This window comes from Salvelinus fontinalis, chromosome 28, assembly GCF_029448725.1.
Source record: "Salvelinus fontinalis isolate EN_2023a chromosome 28, ASM2944872v1, whole genome shotgun sequence".
Taxonomy (NCBI): Eukaryota; Metazoa; Chordata; class Actinopteri; order Salmoniformes; family Salmonidae; genus Salvelinus; species Salvelinus fontinalis.
In genome coordinates, this window is record NC_074692.1 from 10,693,862 (window position 1) to 10,713,843 (window position 19,982).

At 43.5% G+C, this 19,982-nt stretch overlaps 1 protein-coding gene across 4 annotated transcripts; it reads left to right on the forward strand.

Moving 5' to 3' along the window:
• Positions 1–1,045: 1,045 nt before the first annotated feature.
• On the forward strand, positions 1,046–17,280 carry LOC129826115 (FK506-binding protein 15-like). 4 transcript variants are annotated; one of them, XM_055886461.1, is made up of 28 exons: positions 1,046–1,273; positions 3,905–4,008; positions 5,132–5,210; positions 5,332–5,401; positions 5,528–5,602; positions 5,703–5,801; positions 5,908–6,057; positions 6,181–6,249; positions 6,394–6,537; positions 6,645–6,796; positions 6,887–6,935; positions 9,290–9,406; positions 9,496–9,571; positions 9,787–9,890; positions 10,042–10,242; positions 10,325–10,423; positions 10,518–10,612; positions 10,708–10,810; positions 11,618–11,789; positions 11,893–12,029; positions 12,277–12,432; positions 14,089–14,241; positions 14,479–14,571; positions 14,659–14,787; positions 15,267–15,374; positions 15,492–16,078; positions 16,252–16,348; positions 16,636–17,280. In XM_055886461.1, exons 1-28 carry the CDS (start codon positions 1,242–1,244, stop codon positions 16,708–16,710), a joined length of 3,525 nt encoding a protein of 1,174 aa, XP_055742436.1. In that variant the 5' UTR covers positions 1,046–1,241; the 3' UTR covers positions 16,711–17,280. The 4 variants fall into 4 exon arrangements, with proteins under 4 accessions (XP_055742436.1, XP_055742435.1, XP_055742438.1 ...); XM_055886460.1 differs by having other exon boundaries at positions 1,046–1,269; XM_055886463.1 differs by lacking the exon at positions 16,252–16,348 and having other exon boundaries at positions 1,046–1,269.
• The last annotated feature ends 2,702 nt before the right edge of the window (positions 17,281–19,982 follow it).

A 19,982-nucleotide genomic window follows, 5' to 3' on the forward strand; every position in this document is an offset into this window, starting at 1 on the left:
CAAAAGAGCAACAACACCAATCCATCCCATAGCACCATTCATGTTCTGTGTAGGATGAATTTGTTATGCAAAAACAAATAACAAAACATCAAATTATTCCAAATGATCAATCACATGGATTTACTGTACTGTTATGACAGATCAAAAATGATATTGCACTAACCTCTTTATCAAGGAATAGGCCAGTAATATTGTGAGATTATCGCTTGTAATAAAATTGGCAAGGAAGTAAGACATGGGCATTAAAATTAATGATCCTTAATAGCAAGACATGTGGTCGTGTTTATGTAATATAAATTAGATCTATTTTCAACCTGATGACAGATCATTTTTTAGGAAAACCCTTTGTCAATGTAGGCCTAATGAAAGCCACCATCTGAATGGTCCCACAGGAGAGGTGCTGATCCACCCCCCACATCTGTCTTTTATTTCAATCATCGCCAAAAGTCAGATAAGAGCCTCTGATTAAACACGGACCACGTTGATATACCCTGCTAATGCTATTATAGGGACAGAATACATTTTATCCCCATCCTTTTGTAATAGTTCTCAAATAAAATAGCCATTTGACGCATGCAAATTTAGCTCAATGGAACAAGTATCCCAATTACAGTGTCCCCCGTAATTAGTGGTCTCTAATGTCAGTTTTGTTCTTTTTGGGGGGTAACCTTCTGCAAATACTAGGATTGGAGTTACGGAGTAACGGTTCACTCTAGTGGTTATCATTGTATACTGCAACGGTAATTGTCCCATTGGGCTTATCGAGAGTCATTTTCTGATTCAGGTGCTTTTGGTAGGATAAGCCAGAGCTTCCGGTATATAATAACTCTAGATCAGCCCATTGGGGCAATTACCGTTTTCAATTACCGTTTTAATGGGGTCAATTACCGCATCGCCGCTTCCTCTCTGCACATGCCCCAATAAAGCCATTTTGGATAAACTGACCCTAGACCTGCAGTCAGACCTAAAGGAAAAGCTTCCGCTGTGTGTCAAACGGAAATGGAAGTTAAAGAGTGCCTCAATTTACCCGGGAGCAGACAAATGTACAGCACCATGGATCAGGTGGTATGTCAGCTGATCTGAACAGGAAGAGATCCAAGTTTAGTGAGCGGTGGCAGTCATAGCGTTATTTCTCAATAAGTATTTCAGTTCTCACCCCAAGACACATCATACTATCTGAGAAAAACGTAACTGCTACACAATAGCAAATCCATTCATAATGTTTGCCCCTGACGACGAGGATGGAGATTTTCTGTCACCTACTGGAGGGTGAGTAAGTTTCCTTTCTTTTTCTGGACAGATTGCTAGCAAGAATGACAATAAATTGCCATGTGGGGGAATCGTTTCTCGTTTCAGCTTGTTTCATTGTTATTGATACCATGTCTTGTTTTGAGGTGTTTTGACTGATTTCATGACAATGTTAATATTGCCAAAAAATACTCTAACAAAAAATTCTCTAGCTAACTAACCAACAACTATAATGATGTATTTGAGACAAGTGGTCATTGTGCAAATATATATTTATGTTTTCAATAAACATTGGAGACGAAATACAGATTACATGTTGTCAACAATCTAAGCCAACTTCTCTTTTCCCCGTGGTTGCGCTCTGGTATTTTTGTTGCTAAACAACCAACCCTTCTATTGACTTGAGCAAGTCAGGTGCATAGATGCTGTAAAAAAGACAATGGAACCCAGACGTTCCATTTACCAGATTGGCGCACATTGAACACATCTGGTCAAACAAAGTGGATATTCGTGAAATCCGTCATGATTGAAGTATTGTAAGAGGCCCATAATGTTGTTAATTAAGTCCGATTTGTCTGTTTTCGCTGCGTAACATGTAGTTGTCTCTTTTCAGTGACTGGTAAATGCTACCTCTGGTTCATATAATCTTCATAACTAGCATACATAAATCGGGGGTGGTAGTCAAATTCGTTTGTATGCAGTTGATTGGTAACCATGACATGAACATGTGTTGGGGTTGACATCCATACAGCATTATGCTCTGATTTTTCTCCTCAAATTAGTGTGAATTACACATATAAACAATAGCCTAAATGTAGGTTAATTTTATTAGGGGCCAATGAGGAGTCTCGGGATCTTTCCCCCGGGCGTTTTCATGTCAATTCCATTGTTTTGGTCGAGTTCGATTGACCCTCTTTACCGCATCTATGCCTTGCAAGATAATAATCGATGGGAAGGGTGACCTGACCTCGTCTGACTCCTCGTGCATCCTCAGTCAGAGCCTTGTGAGACAGTCTTTGTCCTCCACCTCTTAACCAGGGACACAGTACTGCACGGGATTGGCAGGTACAGTAGGTGGTGCCTCATGCATTCAGTTGCAGGTCACTCTAGTTGCTAGATCCTATGCTTTTGGTAGTTTGTGACCCCCCCCCCCCCCAAGAAGATTTGTTTCCTTTTTGGCTGCGAGCCCAGTTTTTGGTTGCTGGATTAATCGGCCTGCTATGTCTGCTCTGAAGTAGATAGCTATAAATCACTTGTAGAATGCAGGCTAACTGCCAACTACGGCCTATGTGTTTTGCTCTCTAACATTTCCTGGCTAGTAGGGCAATAGTTCCCTCAGCTAATATGATTTGGAGGAATGAAGCTTGTCTGGGCCAGAAGCAGTGAAGGAGGGGGGAGGCGAGCATTGTGGCTCCTAATTCCTCTCACATGCTGCTAGTTTGGGCCAGTAGGGCGAGGGCTGCCTGCTCCTTCAGCTCAGCACACACTGGACTGCAGACTGAGCCGGAGCTCCACAGCTCTTCCAGTGATATGGTGTCAAATCGGCCATGGATGTGTGACTGCATTGGAGAGCAAGACATTGAGGAAAGGAGTGGAGGGCATCACTGAGGGTGGGAACACTGAAACGCAGTGTGTTGGGTGGCCCGTGCCTGCCTTACACATGTAGGCTAAAGGGGCTACTCTTCACCACCAGTCGTAAGCAACAGACAGGCTTCAAGGTGTCCACCATGTCTTCTGCTCTAAGGGATAATGACTACCTGTGGAGGGAGATCCAAGGGTCAGTATTGTCCTTCTCTGGAGGGAAGAGTTAAAGTAAAAGCTGATGTTGTGTCTTGATGATGACCGCATAAGCCTCATTTGCAACTGGTGGTCTGTCTGTAGCAGTTGAGGAAGGTTATGGGGCGTTTTATTATTTGAATTTGTGGTTGCCTGGTTCTAGTAGCGACTGGGGAAATGTTCTTGTGATCGTTCTATTTACGCTTCAGTTATGGCAACGTGACATTGTTAGAGATGTTGCAATACATGATGATATAGGCTTTTCTAGTGTGTAGTCGTAGTAAGAGCTGCTGTGGTAAAATGACCTACACTAATGGTATTGTGTTTTCGGCGTCTTGCATTCAACGACCTGTTAAATGTGGAAATTGGCTACTTGACTTAACATTAACAAGTCATTGTGGTGTTAACTACGGAATGCTGACTTGTTGGAGGCAGTTGTATTGGGATTCAGATAGCCTCAGTCTGTCAGATGAAAGGGCTCATAAGAGCAGCTTTTCTCTATTGTTTGGGCATGGGTCTTGATATACAGTGTGTGGTTGCTGTGTCAAATGGGCATGGGACTTTTGTTCTCCCTGCTCAATATACATTAACTTTTTTCATTACATTTTTTTTGTGTTAGGTGAAATCAGGAACAGTAAGCCAGGAAATGATTAACCATGAAACAGGACAGCTGCTGAGATGACACAAGACCTTTAGCTTTTCATTCAATGAGATGTTTTTGTCTTTATGGAACATACCATGGTGTATTGATATCTTTGATAAAATATTTGTGAACTTAGGAGTGGGGCCTAGTAGGCCTACCTCATCACACCAATAGGCCGATCGCAGATAATAGGCTTACAGAAATAACCTAAATATCACTTCCTCTGTGTTATTTCAGCGCAAAGCTGGCATCACTTTTTGGACTGGACCAAGCAGCAAGTCAGGGGAATGAATCTTTTCAATATACAGCCCCTAAACAGCCCAGGAAGACCTCAAATCCAGGTAAAAACATAACTTAACCGATGCAAGGAAATGTGACCAAAGTTTGGTTAAAACTTATTATGGCATGGGGGCGCTATTTTCACGTCTGGATAAAGTGTGTCCAAAGTAAACTGCCTGCTACTCAGGCCCAGAAGCTTGGATATGCATGGTAGATTTGGATAGAAAACACTCTAAAGTTTCTAAAACTGTTTGAATAAAGTGAGTATAACAGAACTGATTTGGCAGGCGGAACCCCGAGCACAATCCATCCAGGGATTTTTGTTTTTTGAGGTCAATCTGTTTTCCATTAGTTTTCTATGGCAAGGCCATTTTAATAGAAATATGCTTGCAGTTCCTATAGCTTCCAGTAAATGTCACAGTCTTTAGAAATTGGTTGATGTTTTTCTTTAGAGAAAATAAGAAGTAGCCCTGTTATTTTCCTGTGTCACTCCAGGTGCACTCTAATGAGTTGGTGCGCACCACCTGAAACGTGCTTTCTTTGTTTTCCTCCGGTATTGAACACAGTTTATCCCGTCTTAAATGTTATCGATTATTTACGTTAAATACCTAAAGTTGTATTACCAAAGTTGTTTGGACAAAGATTACAGGTAATTTATGAGATTTTTTTAGTCATGTAGCGCGAGTTGGAACCAGTGTTTCTCTGGATCAAACGCGCCAAATTGACATTTTGGATATATAACGACGGAATTAATCGAACAAAAGGACCATTTTTGATGTTTATGGGACATATTGGAGTGCCAACAGAAGAAGCTCGTCAAAGGTAAGGCATGAATTAAATCTTTATTTCTGAGTTTTGTGTCGTGCCTGACGGGTTGAATTAGGATTGTCTGTCTTTGTTTTTTGGGGGGGGGGTGCTGTCCTCAGATAATAGCATGCTTTGCTTTCGCCGTAAAACCTTTTTGAAATCTGACACTGCGGCTGGATTAACAACAAGTGTAGCTTTCATTTGGTGTATTGCATGTGTGATTTCATGAAAGTTTAATATTTATAGTAATTTAATTTGAATTTGGTGCTCTGCCATTTCACCGGATGTTGTCAAATCGATCCCGGGATTTGATCCATAAGAAGTTTTGATATGCACAGGTGGACCTGAGATGTATTTAACGCATATTTTCATTTCAAGGTCCACCTACTCAAAAACCTGCTGTCCCTCCAGGTGCTCCTGCAGTACTATTGGCTACAGCTATCCATGCTTTCAAATAGTGAGTATCTTTAAACTCTACAAATGACTAGAAATACCACCCCCGTGGATCCTGCGACATCATTAGACCCATTCATTGGTTTTGACTTAATTCATAACTGACGGTGCATCTTTCTGTTTAGTCTTAACGGACAGTATCAGAAACAAGGGAAGCTGGGAGCTGCAGTCCTGGGTAACCAAACAACAAGAGAGGTGAGACCAGAGTTGTGCTTTATTGGAAACGGTGAATTTCCATGAGAATTCTATGCTTTGAAAATGCTTATCATCATGCACGTTTGCTACCATTATTCTAAAAGTTCCCTGTCTGTTTTCTCGCAGTACAAACTCTTGCTTTACATCAGTCAGCAGAAACAAGTGACTGCGGCCAAGATTCATGTTGGCTTCATCTTTACGGTGAGTTTTTTTTTTTGTTGTCAGAGGAAGCTGAGCAAGTGAAAAGAGAGCCAGTAAGCTTCTCTAAAAGAATCTCACTCTCTCCCGTTGTCTCCTGCAGGTGCAGCCCAACAACTACTGTACTTTTTATGATGACCAGCGCCAGAACTGGTCCCTGATGTTTGACACAGAGAAGGCTGCTGTAGACTTTTGTAAAGAGGTGATGGACAGCTGAGCTTAGCTCATGTTTAATTGCTTTGTGCAGAAACATTTTTAATGGAGACTGGTATAAAATATATTTTAAATTGGCTGTTTCTTTAATTTAGGTGTGTTTGGCAAAAGTGAACAGCGCCCCCTCCTTAGATATGGTGGTGATGCAGGACCTGACACTAGGGGAGGGGCAGGGAGTTGGGAATGGAGACTCCCTGGAGGTGACATACACAGGCTGGCTCCTGCAGAACCATGCTGTCGGACAGGTAAGATATGGCTGTATGTGTTGTGCCGTTAGAGATTAGTGCTTTGCACATTGCTGTGTGTCCTCTTTGCCCTGGGAGCTAGTGGTACAGCAGTGTTCTTGTAATGTTCAACTATTGTTTCAGGTGTTTGACTCCAACCTGAACAAAGACAAGCTGCTACGACTGAAACTTGGTGCTGGAAAAGTGATTAAGGTGATTAATTGATGTACAATGGGTGGATAATGTGGGTCGTATAGGCACAGCTAACACTTCTGTTCTAAAGAAGAATAGTAGGGGCATTCCATACCAGACTTGCATGGGGAATGCACCGCTTCCTCTGTCCTCTCTGATTGCTAGGGCTGGGAGGAGGGCATGGTGGGTATGAGGAAGTCAGGCCGGCGTCTCATGGTGATCCCACCCAGTCTGGGCTATGGCTCCCAGGGAGTGGCCAACCGCATCCCAGCAGACAGCACACTCATCTTTGAGGCAGAGCTACGACGGGTAGGACCTCCAGAATATCGCAAATGGGACTGTCCAGTAACTCTAAGCCAAAATGTAATATTTAATGAGTGTCTTTGTCTCATCATGCCCTTCTGTTGTGTCCCCAGGTGAAGTTGGCGAAAGACGGTGGGTCTGACCGTGCCAGTGCTGGGTCTCGGGACTCTGCTGCCTCTTCACCTGCCCCCTGTGTGGAGAACCCCGGTCCCTACCTCCCGGCAGGGCCCACTCTGCCCCATGCTACAAGCCCCGGGACACCAGGGTAAAAGCATGGGCTTATCTAAACACAATCACAACCAGCTCTTTTCTGTCTTTGTTCCTCTTTCCATTGTTTTCACCATTTCTTTTTCAGGGAACCACCACTTCGGGCAAAGTCGAATTCCATCAGTGAACAGTTGACAGTGAGTGCTTTCTCTCTTTCTCATCTGAGTCACATTAGACTTTATATAAAACAGGCACAGCTAGGGCTGTGGCGATCATAATATTTTGTCAGATGGTTATTGTCAAGCAAAAGACTGTCGGTCTCACGGTAATTGACTGTAAATGAACATAAACACGTTTAGCATCTCCAGTTGGATCCAAAAATCGCACATTTGGACTCATCAGACCAAGGACAGATTTCCACCGGTCTCATGTCCATTTCTTGTGTTTCTTGGCACAAGCAAGTCTCTTCTTATTGGTGTCCTTTTATTAGTGGTTTCTTTGCAGCAATTTGACCATGAAGGCCTAATTCACACAGTCTCCTCTGAACAGTTGATGTTGAGATGTGTCTGTTACTGGAACTCTGTGAAGCATTTATTTGGGCTGAAATTTCTGAGGCTGGTAACTCTAATGAACTTATCCTCTGCAGCAGAGGTAACTCTGGGTCTTCCTTTCTTGTGGCAGTCGACATGAGAGCCAGTTTCATCATAGTGCTTGATGGTTTTTGCGACTGCACTTTCCGGATTGACTGACCTTCATGTCTTAAAGTAATGATGGACTGTCGTTTCTCTTTACTTATTAGAGCTGTTATCGCCATAATATGGCCTTGGTCTTTTACCAAATAGGGATATTATCTGTATACCACCCCTACCTTGTCACAACACAACTGATTGGATCAAACACATTAAGAAGGAAAATAATTCCATATATGAACTTCTGATAAGGCACACCTTTTAATTGAAATGCATTCCAGCTGACTACCTCATGAAGCTGGTTGAGAGAATGCCAAGTGTGTGCAAAGCTGTCATCAAGGCAAAGGGTGGCTACTTTGAAGAATCTGAAATATAAAATATATTTTGATTATTTAACACTTTATTTTTTGGTTACTACATGATTCCATGTGTTATTTCATAGTTTTGATGTCTTCACTATTATTCTACAATGTAGGAAATAGTAAAAATACTTTTGACTGGTAATGTGTTTGAGTATGTATATAGAGATTCCTTTTTTAAAATGTATATCTCCTAGATTTAGGACTGACACTTCAAAACCTTGTCATTCAAAAAAAGTTTACTATAAAAAATAGTTATACCTAAAGGTGTCCCTCAATGAATGACCCTATTACTAGGCTATTCAAAATCAAATACAAATGCACTCATTGTAGGCTAACTGTAAGCCACCCTGCACAATCAGTGAACCAACAGCATTGCCTAGGGCCATACATTCTCTCCCAGAATCATGGATAGACATTTTGGAGAGTAGCATAAGGTAACCAGTCCAAAGTAATCCTTCTGACCCCCCCCCCCCCCCCCCCCCCCCCTTAAGAGATTTAGATGCACTATTGTAAAGTGGCTGTTCCACTGGATGTCATAAGGTGAACGCACCAATTTGTAAGTCGCTCTGGATAAGAGCGTCTGCTAAATGACGTAAATGTAAATGCAGTATGCATAATGATACAGTCCACACTCCAAAGACGATTACTTGAATTTGTTTAATTTTGGAGTATAGGCTACCAATTACAGTATGTACCAAAGACATTTAAATCAGTTTTGTTTGTTTTTCTGCCATGCATAGTATGTGGTAGTCTATGTAATATATAACGGCAAAATCATTATTTGAATTCAGGTTTTTGGGGGTGCTTGGACTCCTATGCATAAACTCTAATATGCATATGGGTGTTTTGAATGAATCATCACCTTTAAAAAGCGCTGTCCGTTTCTTTGTTAGACTTTGAAACAATATCCACAACAAACACGTTTTACACGGTTTCAACCTGCTGTTGAACTTCTTTCTGCAAACTGATCAATCACAGTGAGGTGAGTTTTAAAATCACAATACTGTCTTGATGATAAGTGTTTGATGTGATTTTCGATTGTATTTGCATTGACGTCAGAGTGGTTAGAGGAACAATAGAGCCCTGAGTACCAGACCATTAGGACCTGATGGTGGGACAATAGAGCCCTGAGTACCAGACCATTAGGACCTGATGGTGGGACAATAGAGCCCTGAGTACCAGACCATTAGGACCTGATGGTGGGACAATAGAGCCCTGAGTACCAGACCATTAGGACCTGATGGTGGGACAATAGAGCCCTGAGTACCAGACCATTAGGACCTGATGGTGGGACAATAGAGCCCTGAGTAGCAGGCCATTAGTGACCTGATGAAGGGAGAATAGAGCCAAGAGCTCACTGTGACTCAACAATCACGTGGAATTTTACTGCGGTCTTGACTCATGATAGCTGGTGTGGCGGTAATACTGTCACCGCAACAGCCCTAGGCACAGCTGACCTGATGAAGTATAACCTATTCCTTAATCTTCCCATTGCTCCAGAATCCAGATGCCACCAAAGCCAAGCTGATCTCTCGCATGGCCAAGATGGGCCAGCCCATGTTGCCCTTCATGGCAGGGCCCTCCTCCCAGCCAGATGCCAGTGACTCAGAGATGGAGGTGAGATGAAGGGTTTATTTTCATATAGCTGCACCTACAGTATATTAGCTGAGATAAGTATTCGAGAGAGAATCTCTGTCTTCCTCCAGGACCCCAGAGTGAAGGAGCGTCCTGCTGCGACCTTTCCTGTACAGATCTCCACTGCCCCCCAAGCTCCAGTGCAAGGTGAGTTCTCCCACAACCTCTGCCGGAGTCATCACTCTCCATGTTTAGCTGACCAATAGATCGGTCTTAAAAAACAGTAGTATTGACCTATGTCTTGAATTGTTAGACTGAGATCTGCTGTAAAACTTCCTTTTCAGGGTGTCTGTTTGTTGATGCCCTGGAGGCTGCCTTTGGATGACATTTCTCAGTTTGTACATATTAATTTCTTTCTTAAGTGTTTTCTTACCCTCACGGGGCATCGCCCTCTGCCTTGATGTCTGTTGCTATGACAACTGCTGCTCCACAGCCTGTGATGTCAGGCTCCGTCCATGCCTTTCAGGTGAGAATGACCCATGTCATCATCATTCAACTGTCAAAAATGTAACTAATTTCCATGCTATTTTGTATTGACTTTAAGGCTAACCTCCCTTTCTAATGATGCTTTCCTCATTCTCTGTGTCATTAAATCAGTCCGTTATGTTCTTTCATAGCCTTACGCCTACCCACAGTCTTCTATGTCTCCATCTCAACTTCAACCAATGGGCCAGATGTACCCCACCCAGGCAGTACCATACATGGGAGGCACTGGCGAGGTCACTTCCTTCCTTATGGCTGAAGCTCGGCAGCGTAACTCTGAGACCCGATTGGCTGTTGGCAAAGTGGCAGATAAAGTGGACCAGTTGGCTTCAAAGGTCAGCAGTAATATGAAGGTTATTTCTCTGGTTTTATCAGACATCAGTTTTTCACTTCTCATCGATCCTCATGTTTTGACAGATTGACGACCTTCATAGGCATGGAGGCCACTCATTGGCTGTGCCCAGTATCACTATGGAAACCGCCATGATTATGCACAACATCCAAAGAATCATTCAGGTACAGTCCGGGGGTGGGGGGGATTTTAAGCTTTCAATTTATTTTAATATATATACATATTTATTGATCATTAAATGTGTAACTGTCTTTATAGGAAAATGAATCTTTAAAGAAGGACGTGTACGAGAAGAGCTCACGTATAGAGGAGCAGAATTGCAAGATCGGGGAGCTCATCAACCAGAACCAGAGGTAAGACAGACGTTGATCTGCTGTAGGAGGCAGACGTTGATCTGCTGTAGGAGGCAGACATTGATCTGCTGAATTTACCTGTTGTTGTCGTCCAGGTACATGGAGCAGAGTAACCTGCTGATGGAGCAGAGGAATGACTCCCTAAAGTCCTCAAGTGAACACAACCAGGCCCGGGCGCTGCAGGCTGAGCAGGATAAGGTAGATCACCCACCTTACGTCTGTATATACTGTTATCACCCTGCAAGGATCAACAAACGTTCCCTTATACTCTCCCAGCCAGTGGCAGTATGAGGTGTGATTATTTAATCCCATAGCAATGGCTCTAGGAATTCTTCTCATGACAAAAGGGTTTATTACATTATTTAAAATGGCTGTGGGGATTTCAGTGGCGTTTACGTGAACTTTGGTGTGTCTGGGGACTAACAGAATCTCACCTCCATCCACTGCTCCTGGCTGTTTGTCCTGCGGTGTTAGTCTCAGGACCTTTAGTAGTGACCGTTCTCTCTTTCCAGCATGCTCTGCCTCAGGACCTGGGCTTGGGCCAGGTGAGCCTGTTTGCTCACTCTCTACCTCCCTCCACTCGTCATCTTCCCCATCCCCCTTTTCGCTACCTTTTCATTTTTCTTCAACCCTTCCCTCATTATCAGTCATTTTAATCTTCTTCCCACAGGGTCATGCTGTTCGAGTCCATGTTAACTCTGTCTCTCACTCATCATGTCCAGCCAATCACCACCACTGTCAACTCACTCTCTATGCCTGTGTCCCAAAAATGTGAGATGGCCTCCTTTCCTCGATGCCTTTTGTTCATGACCACTGGAAAAAAGGTCTAGAAATGTACAGTTCCCACCATGTTGCTTTGCTTCCAGTCAGATAAGTGATCATAAAGGAAAGAAGATGAGGAAACTAAGCAAATTTGAGGTTATTGGGACACCAGCCTGTCACTGGGCTGTGTATTGTATAGACAGACAACACTGGTGACTAACAGTGCTTGTCTCTGTCCCTCAGGTACGTCTGACAGAGGAGCTGGCCACGTGCACATCACGGGTGTCCCAGCTGCAGCAGGAGGCCACGTCTCACCAGCAGAGGGCTACAGAGCTGCAGAACAAACTGACCTCTGCCCTGCAGGACGGCGACACCCACTGCACACGCATCTCCTCCTTAGAGACCCAACTGGAAGGTATGCGCTACTGTTACACAATGTGTTTCATTTAGAGAGGTGAGAGTGTGTTCATCTTGGTGGAGGACGGAGGAAGTGTGACTAAAGGAGTTTGTGTGTGTAGAGCTGAAGGAGACGGCAGAGAGAGGCCAGGCTCAGTACCGCACAGAGAAGCAGAAACGCAAAGGGATGGATCTCCGGGTGAACAACATGGAGGAGGAACTGCAGGACCTGAAGGCTGACAAAGACTGTATGGAACGAGTGAGTATGTCACACAGTAAATATTCTTGTTGGTTTATCTTTTGATTTGAGCACCAATGCTTACGTCAGTGTGCGTGGGCCTCCTCTCAGATGTCCATGGTAGAAATTGCCCAGAGGCAGAGATCTAGGATCAGCGTACAGATCTCAGTTCAGCTCTCTTCACTCCTAAACCTTAACCATTAGTTGGAGAAGGACCTAAAACTGACGTTAGATCGGTGTCTAAGGGTATCATCATCCTTCTTCTCAGATGGTGTCGGACAGGAAGAGGAAGTGGCAGGCAGAGAGGCAGCGGTGTGATGAGGAGATGGAGGAGCTGAGGAGGAGCAGCCAGCAGGACTTGGAAAGTCTGAGGACACAGCTCCGCAAGGCCAGGACCAGCACTGGCCAGGCAGCCTCAGAACAGGTACTGTACAGTGTTTCCCCTATATTAATCAGCAGCGGCGGGCTCCACTATTAAATTGTATGATGTTCATTTTTATATATATATATATAATATATATATATATATATATATATATTATAATTATTCTTTTTGGGGATGGTAAAACGTTTAAAGTTAAACAACTAAAACCAGATATAAAGTATGTAGAAAAGATAATGGACCTATATATATTTGAGAACTAACAGCCACCAGAGTAAAAACTAGACCGTAACTAGGTTTCTATCCAATTTGCGACAGATTTTCATGCGAATATTCTAAAATCTGCATTTTCCCACTAGATTTGTTTCCATCAAAATGACTTTTTGCGGATAAAAGGCTGTGTGTGGTGACGTAGTGCACATAAAAATATATATTTTTGCCATTAAATTCCCATGTACCAAATTAAAAATGTGTTAAATGGGTTTCCGTCACATTTTCAACTCTACTGATGATTTTGTCACAAAAACTGTTGCGTTATATAGCTGATCCACTCTGGTCTTGACACGTGAGCTCTAGCCTAATCAACAGCTCACAGATGCATTGCGGGTAGGCTACCTACATTATGAGATTATTATGGATATGAGCAATATTATTTGTCAAACGGACGCTAAGCATCGATCATCATGTCACCAGAATAAGACCCTCAGTATTTATTGGAAAGGAGCATCAAGCTCATCACGGTGCACGTTCACCACCCTGTGAAGTTCATCAGAACTTATTTCATCTGTAGCCTAATAAACTGCAGGCTCTGGGTCGTAGTGGGAGGACCATAAACCATATCATGTGACTCCCAAGTTCACTTCGATCTGATGGTTATTATATCAATATTGGCGCATGAAGGCGTTTCCCCCGCCATTTCTAGCATAATACATTTTACAGACACAAGATCCTGCCATGTAGAACGTACAAATTGTCAGCATTTCTAAAATTGTACCGGCGTTTCATGTTGCAATCAGCCCGGTCATTACTTTTTTCATGCCTCAGGTAATTCATCCACATGAAATGGTTGGATGGAAATGTTCTTACACAGGGAAAATCTACAATTCCAAAAATGTCATGACATGGGGCCCCTATTGAATTAATTAATCTTTGAGTCACTTAGATAGCATTAGAACACGGCACAAGCCATGGCAAACTGTGTAGAATTGCAGGAAATTGGCTTTAAAGTAATTGTTCAGTGTTTCCAGATTATGAAATATTACCTATAATTACTTACAATAGGAGCGAAATAGTTTTCCTTCCCACATTTTTTGGGGGGTGTGAGTTAACAGAATATGAACCTTTTTAAGAGATTTGCACTGGTCAATTATTTTAAAACTGCACATTTTCTCTCAGCCCCATTGCAAAATGTGTAGCATTGCAGAAAATTAGCTTTATAACTGGTATTTTTGTATTTTCAGTGCCATGTCAGCCCCATCACAACACCCCCCTTCCCTACACTAATTTGGCCACCGCTGCTGAAAAAAATCCTAGGGTAAACACTGGTGTATATGTATCGTCTATAGGGAGTGATAAATAATATCACAAATATTTACACAGCTAAATCTCCTTTTGGATAAGTTTTTTTGTCTATGAAGAGTCATTTTGTGTGTGTGCCTGACTGTGTGCGTGTCTATTTTTTGTGTGTGTGTGTTCCAGCTAGCCCAACTGCAAGCAGAGCTGGAGGAGGAGTGGAAGGGGAAGTGTGAGCAGGCGTTGGCCTCGGCCAAGGAGCAGCAGGGGCGTGAGATGGCCGAACTGGCAGAGCAAAGAGACACACTGGAGCAGAGACTGACCCAGCTACAGGAAAAGGTCAACAGCTTAACCCATATTATAGCGTACACACAACTTTCTCTCTCACGACGCCACTTTGGACTCCTGAGTTCATACATCGTTTTATAATGCGTGGCTAAGTTTTTTTTTTTTGTTACTGTTGTTCTACAACTATGGAATGACATAAGTACAAGGTTGTGAAATGACATATTCTGTAGCTTAATCTGTGAGAGTAGTGGTGCGGAACCCTAACTGGGCTCTCTTTCATTCTAACAGTTCTCAGCTCTGAAGCAGTCCAGGGACTCAGAGGAGCAGTGCTTGTTACAGCAGCAGGGACAGGATGAGGAGCAGCAGGTCCTACAAGAAAAGGTATTGATCTGGTTATGTGTTAGTAATAGCATTAGCAGCTAACTCTCTCCATAATGTTATGAAGCCCTCTTTCTCTCGCTCTCTCAGTATTCAGGCCTGGAGGAGCAGTGGTCAGCTGTGAGACAGAAGCTGGAGGGGCGAGTGGCTGAGCTGGAAAGGAGGCTGGCAGAGCAAGGGGGCCAAGCGGACAGTGCAGGACAGGACACTGCAGGGGAGGTGAGAGGGACACAGAGCCATGTTTTCTTTCAGACGGCTGTGTCTTTCTTACCTGGAAAAATGGGCAGTAGGTATTTGGTTTAAACCAAAAATTAGAAAATACATTTTTTAAAGTAGAACTACAGCCTTGAACCATATGTCAGTCTGAACTTAAAGGCCAGTAAAATAAATTAAAATAAATGCTCACCTTGAAGTGTTCTGGCTACATGATGAACACAGGCTAGTATTCTTTTTCAGAACGGGAGTTTGACATTGCCCAATTTATTTTCAAAGCCTTGGGGAGAAGTGTATTGTTTGTATAATGTGACAAGGTGAAAGCTGTACTTTGTTATGCATTAAAAATATATATATGTGTGTTTTGTTCACACATACTTAAAGTGTTTTATAAGCCCATACGGGCTGCGCACTAATTGGCGTACGACACAAAAATCAATCAAACTGTATTTCATGTTTTGACCCTGGCCATGTTTTCCTGGTAGGTGAAGCGTGTAATGAATGGAGTGTTTCACTCTCTGAGGGGGGAGTTTGACCTACACGAGACTTACACAGGCAGCACTGTGCTCGGAGTAATCGTCAACACCATAAAGGTACAGCATCTCTTCAGGACAATGACAAAAACTGTTATCTCAATAATGTGTTATTCACAATGAAGATGGACTGAAAAGAATGTGGGTGAATTAATGTTGGTCTTTGTCCCTTTACAGAGTGTTACCTTGCAACTGCTCAATGGTACTGAGAGACGTTCATCCCATCTGAAGGAAGAAGAGGTGGACAGTGATGTGAGCCATAGAGAGGAGAGACCAGCTCAGGATGCTCATGTGGATGGGAAGGAAGAAGAGGAGGAGCAGAGGACAGAGCCTGAGCAGCTTAGTGAGTCCTCTGTGCAGAGGGAGGGAAACCCCAGAGATGTGCAGGAGAGGGCTCACCTTGAGGCACTACCAGAGACAAAGAAACCGACTCGAGTGGAGCTAGAGGCAGACACCGACACAGATCTAGAGCACCAACCACTTTCAACCCAGCCACAACCACCATCTCCCCAACCACAGGGAGAGATCACCACAGAGCCTTCTGAACCCACTGGCATAAACCCTGAGGAGAATCTGCCCTCTGAGATAGGACAGAAAACTCAGTCCGAAGGTGACATAAGTAGCCCGGAGGTGAAGAAAGTGAGTGTGATTATTGAGGGTCCCCTGGGTGAACTGAAAAGAACTAGCTCCAAAGCCACATGTCCACAAACCCAGCTTCCACCTCCACCAAGCCCTCTGTATGATAGTCATGAGAAAGTAACAAGGTGAGTTCTATAGAGAGACCAGTGAACTAATACTCAACCAAGTTTAATTGCTCTGAGCTTTATCTATGTTCATAATAAGCCTGTTGTTCCTTGCTTATATGCATGAATTCCTGCATCTATCTATTTCCCCCCCCTATGTCCATTCTCACTCGTGTGTTTTACTATTCTCTCAGTCTGACTGAGGGAGTAGGAGAGGAAAATGGGAAGGAGACATTTTTCCTGAGCACAGCCCCAACCAAACCCCCACCCACTGAGGAGGATGATGAGCTGGTGAGGAAGGATCTGTAGGGCCACACCAGTTCTCTCGGATGTCTACACACTGCTTCTGTTCCCCTTGTTTGTCAGTGAAGCCTATGTTTATCTGTTTTGTGGCTTACTCTGTGAATAGTACAGCAGGTAACACAAAGATGGTTTCGGGATCGAATTCAGTGGCATTCTTTACTGTTAAGTCTGACAGGAACTTGTTCTGAATTCATTTATTTCTGAAGTGTTTTGTGGTCAGCAGAGAATTACTGAACACAACTCACATTTGATATACTTTTCCCATGTTTTCTCAGAGCTTGAAGGGGCAACCTCCCCCAGCCCCTCTGTTTGGCAATGAAGAGGATGATGATCTTGACTGGCTGGGATGAGCAACAACTGAAGTGATAAGTCTGAGTCTTAAAGTCCAGATGGTTCGACAGGCCCTCTAGAGATATCTTTTCCACTGTCCGAAAAGGGACTACATGGAAGGGACGTGGTGAACTCAGTCTCTGTCTCAGATAAGGCAACTCAAGTGAGTGAGAAGGACGTCCTGTCTGACTGCTCTGAACACTGTGGTTAGAGACCTGTGCTGTGTTGAGATCTTTTGGTCGGACCTGACTGCTGCTGCCTGGAAACCACATTTAATCAAGTATTGATTAAAGGTGGTTTCCACCAGAACCCCCCCCCCCCCCCCCAGGCAATCAAAGTCAATCAATCTTTATCTGTTAGTCATGTAATTTGTTGACTTCATTAGGCCTTAAATTAACATTTTTGGTCTCTAGCTGATGATTTTGCTTGTTTTCCCTGTCATGTTTGTCTGTTTGTTTTCAAGGGTTTCAAGGCGGTCATGTATTATGTGCTAATGATAAGAGGGCTTGCTTCTTCAAGAACTTCTAACTTTTACACATTTTTGCTAACCAATATTCATTCCAGAAAATAAAATGCATAGAATACGTGGACATCTATTGTTGTTTCCTTTCCAACTTGACCTTTTCTTGTATTTCGTAAGATATTGCACTAGAGCGATTTCTGGATAATTTTGGGGATGACATCCAGAATCAAACCAACAACTTGCTAAATTGAATACTGATACTTGCAATTAAAACATTTAAACACATTGACAAAAACCTGGATCAGAATTTGGTGTTGATATACATTTACATAACACCATATAATCAAGAAATATGCCCAAGATGAGCAATGTCATGAGTATGTAGAGCTGTCCATGGCATCCTCCGAGATAGGCTGGGGGTGGGTGTAAAAACAACTTTGACCAGCAGGTGGAGAAGAGCTAGTCTCACGCCGTTGCTTTGTAACGCAAGTTCTGAAAGGTAGCTCTTGGGTAGCTAGTGTTCTTGCTAACAACGTTGTTTAGCTAGCTCCCACACTGATTTTTCTTAGCCTATTTCATTTACTTGTCTGGCTTGCCCTCCCATGAGGTACGTATGCGTTGCACGGATGGTTTTTGCTCAAATAATATCAGCAGAGTTTACACGGAACCCAAACCGGCTGCGCGCGTGCGCTGTCGTGCATAAATGTATTTTGCCCTCACACCAAACGCGACCACGACACGCAAGTTAAAATATCAAAACAAACTCTGAACCAATTACATTAATTTGGGGACAGGTCGAAAAGCATTAAACATGTATGGCACTTTAGCTAGCAAGTGCAAGCTAACGTTAATTTGGTTTATTTAGCTAGCTTGCTGTTGCTAGCTAATGTATCCTGGGATATTTTTTTATATAACCAGGTAGGCAAGTTGAGAACAAGTTCTCATTTACAATTGCGACCTGGCCAAGATAAAGCAAAGCAGTTCGACACATACAACACAGTGTTACACATGGAGTAAAAAAACATAGTCAATACAGTAGAAAAATAAGTCTATATACAATGTGAGCAAATGAGGTAAAGGCAAAAAAAAGGCCATGGTGGCGAATTAAATACAATATAGCAAGTAAAACACTGGAATGGTAAATTTGCAGTGGAAGAATGTGTAAAGTAGAGGGAAATAATGGGGTGCAAAGGAACAAAATAAATACAGAAGGGGGAGAGGTAGTTGTTTGGGCTAAATTATAGATGGGCTATGTACAGGTGCAGTAATCTATGAGCTGCTCTGACAGCTGGTGAGGGAGATAAGTGTTTCCAGTTTCAGAGATTGTTGTAGTTCGTTCCAGTCATTGACAGCAGAGAACTGGAAGGAGAGGCTGCCAAAGGAAGAATTGGTTTTGGGGGTGACCAGAGAGATATACATGCTGGAGCGCGTGCTACAGATGGGTGCTGCTATGGTGACCAGCGAGCTGAGATAAGGGGGGACTTTACCTAGCAGGGTCTTGTAGATGACCTGAAGCCAGTGGGTTTGGAGACGAGTATGAAGCGAGGGCCAGCCAACGAGAGCGTACAGGTCGCAGTGGTGGGTAGTATATGGGGCTTTGGTGACAAAACGGATGGCACTGTGATAGACTGCATCCAATTTATTGAGTAGGGTATTGGAGGTTATTTTGTAAATGACATCTCCGAAATCGAGGATCGGTAGGATGGTCAGTTTTACAAGGTATGTTTGGCAGCATGAGTGAAGGATGCTTTGTTTGCGAAATAGGAAGCCAATTCTAGATTTAACTTTGGATTGGAGATGTTTGATGTGAGTCTGGAAGGAGACTTTACAGTCTAACCAGACACCTAGGTATTTGTAGTTGGCCACATATTCTAAGTCAGAACCGTCCAGTGAGTAGTGATGCTGGACGGGTGGGCAGGTGCAAGCAGCGATCGGTTGAAGAGCATGCATTTAGTTTTACTTGTATTTAAGAGCAATTGGAGGCCACGGAAGGAGAGTTGTATGGCATTGAAGCTCGTCTGGAGGGTTGTTAACAGTGTCCAAAGAAGGGCCAGAAGTATACAGAATGGTGTCGTCTGCGTAGAGGTGGTTCAGAGACTCACCAGCAGCAAGAGCGACATCATTGATGTATACAGAGAAGAGAGTCGGTCCAAGAATTGAACCCTGTGGCACCCCCATAGAGACTGCCAGAGGCCTGAACAACAGGCCCTCCGACTTGACACACTGAACTCTATCAGAGAAGTAGTTGGTGAACCAGGCGAGGCAATCATTTGAGAAACCACGGCTATCGAGTCTGCCGATGAGGATGTGGTGATTGACAGAGTCGAAAGCCTTGGCCAGGTTAATGAATACGGCTGCACAGTATTGTTTCTTATCGATGGCGGTTAAGATATCGTTTAGGACCTTGAACATGGCTGAGGTGCACCCATGACCAGCTCTGAAACCAGATTGCATAGCGGAGAAGGTATGGTGGGATTCGAAATGGTCGGTAATCAGTTTGTTGACTTGGCTTTCGAAGAAAGGCAGGGTAGGATAGATATAGGTCTGTAGCAGTTTGGGTCAAGAGTGTTCCCCCCTTTGAAGAGGGGGATGGCCGCAGCTGCTTTCCAATCTTTGGGAATCTCAGACGATACGAGAGGTTGAACAGGCTAGTAATAGGGGTTGCAACAATTTTGGCAGATAATTTTAGAAAGAAAGGGTCCAGATTGTCTAGCCCGGCTGATTTGTAGGGGTCCAGATTTTGCAGTTCTTTCAGAACATCAGCTGACTGGATTTGGGAGAAGGAGAAATGGGGGAGGCTTGGGCGAGTTGCTGTGGGGGGTGCAGTGC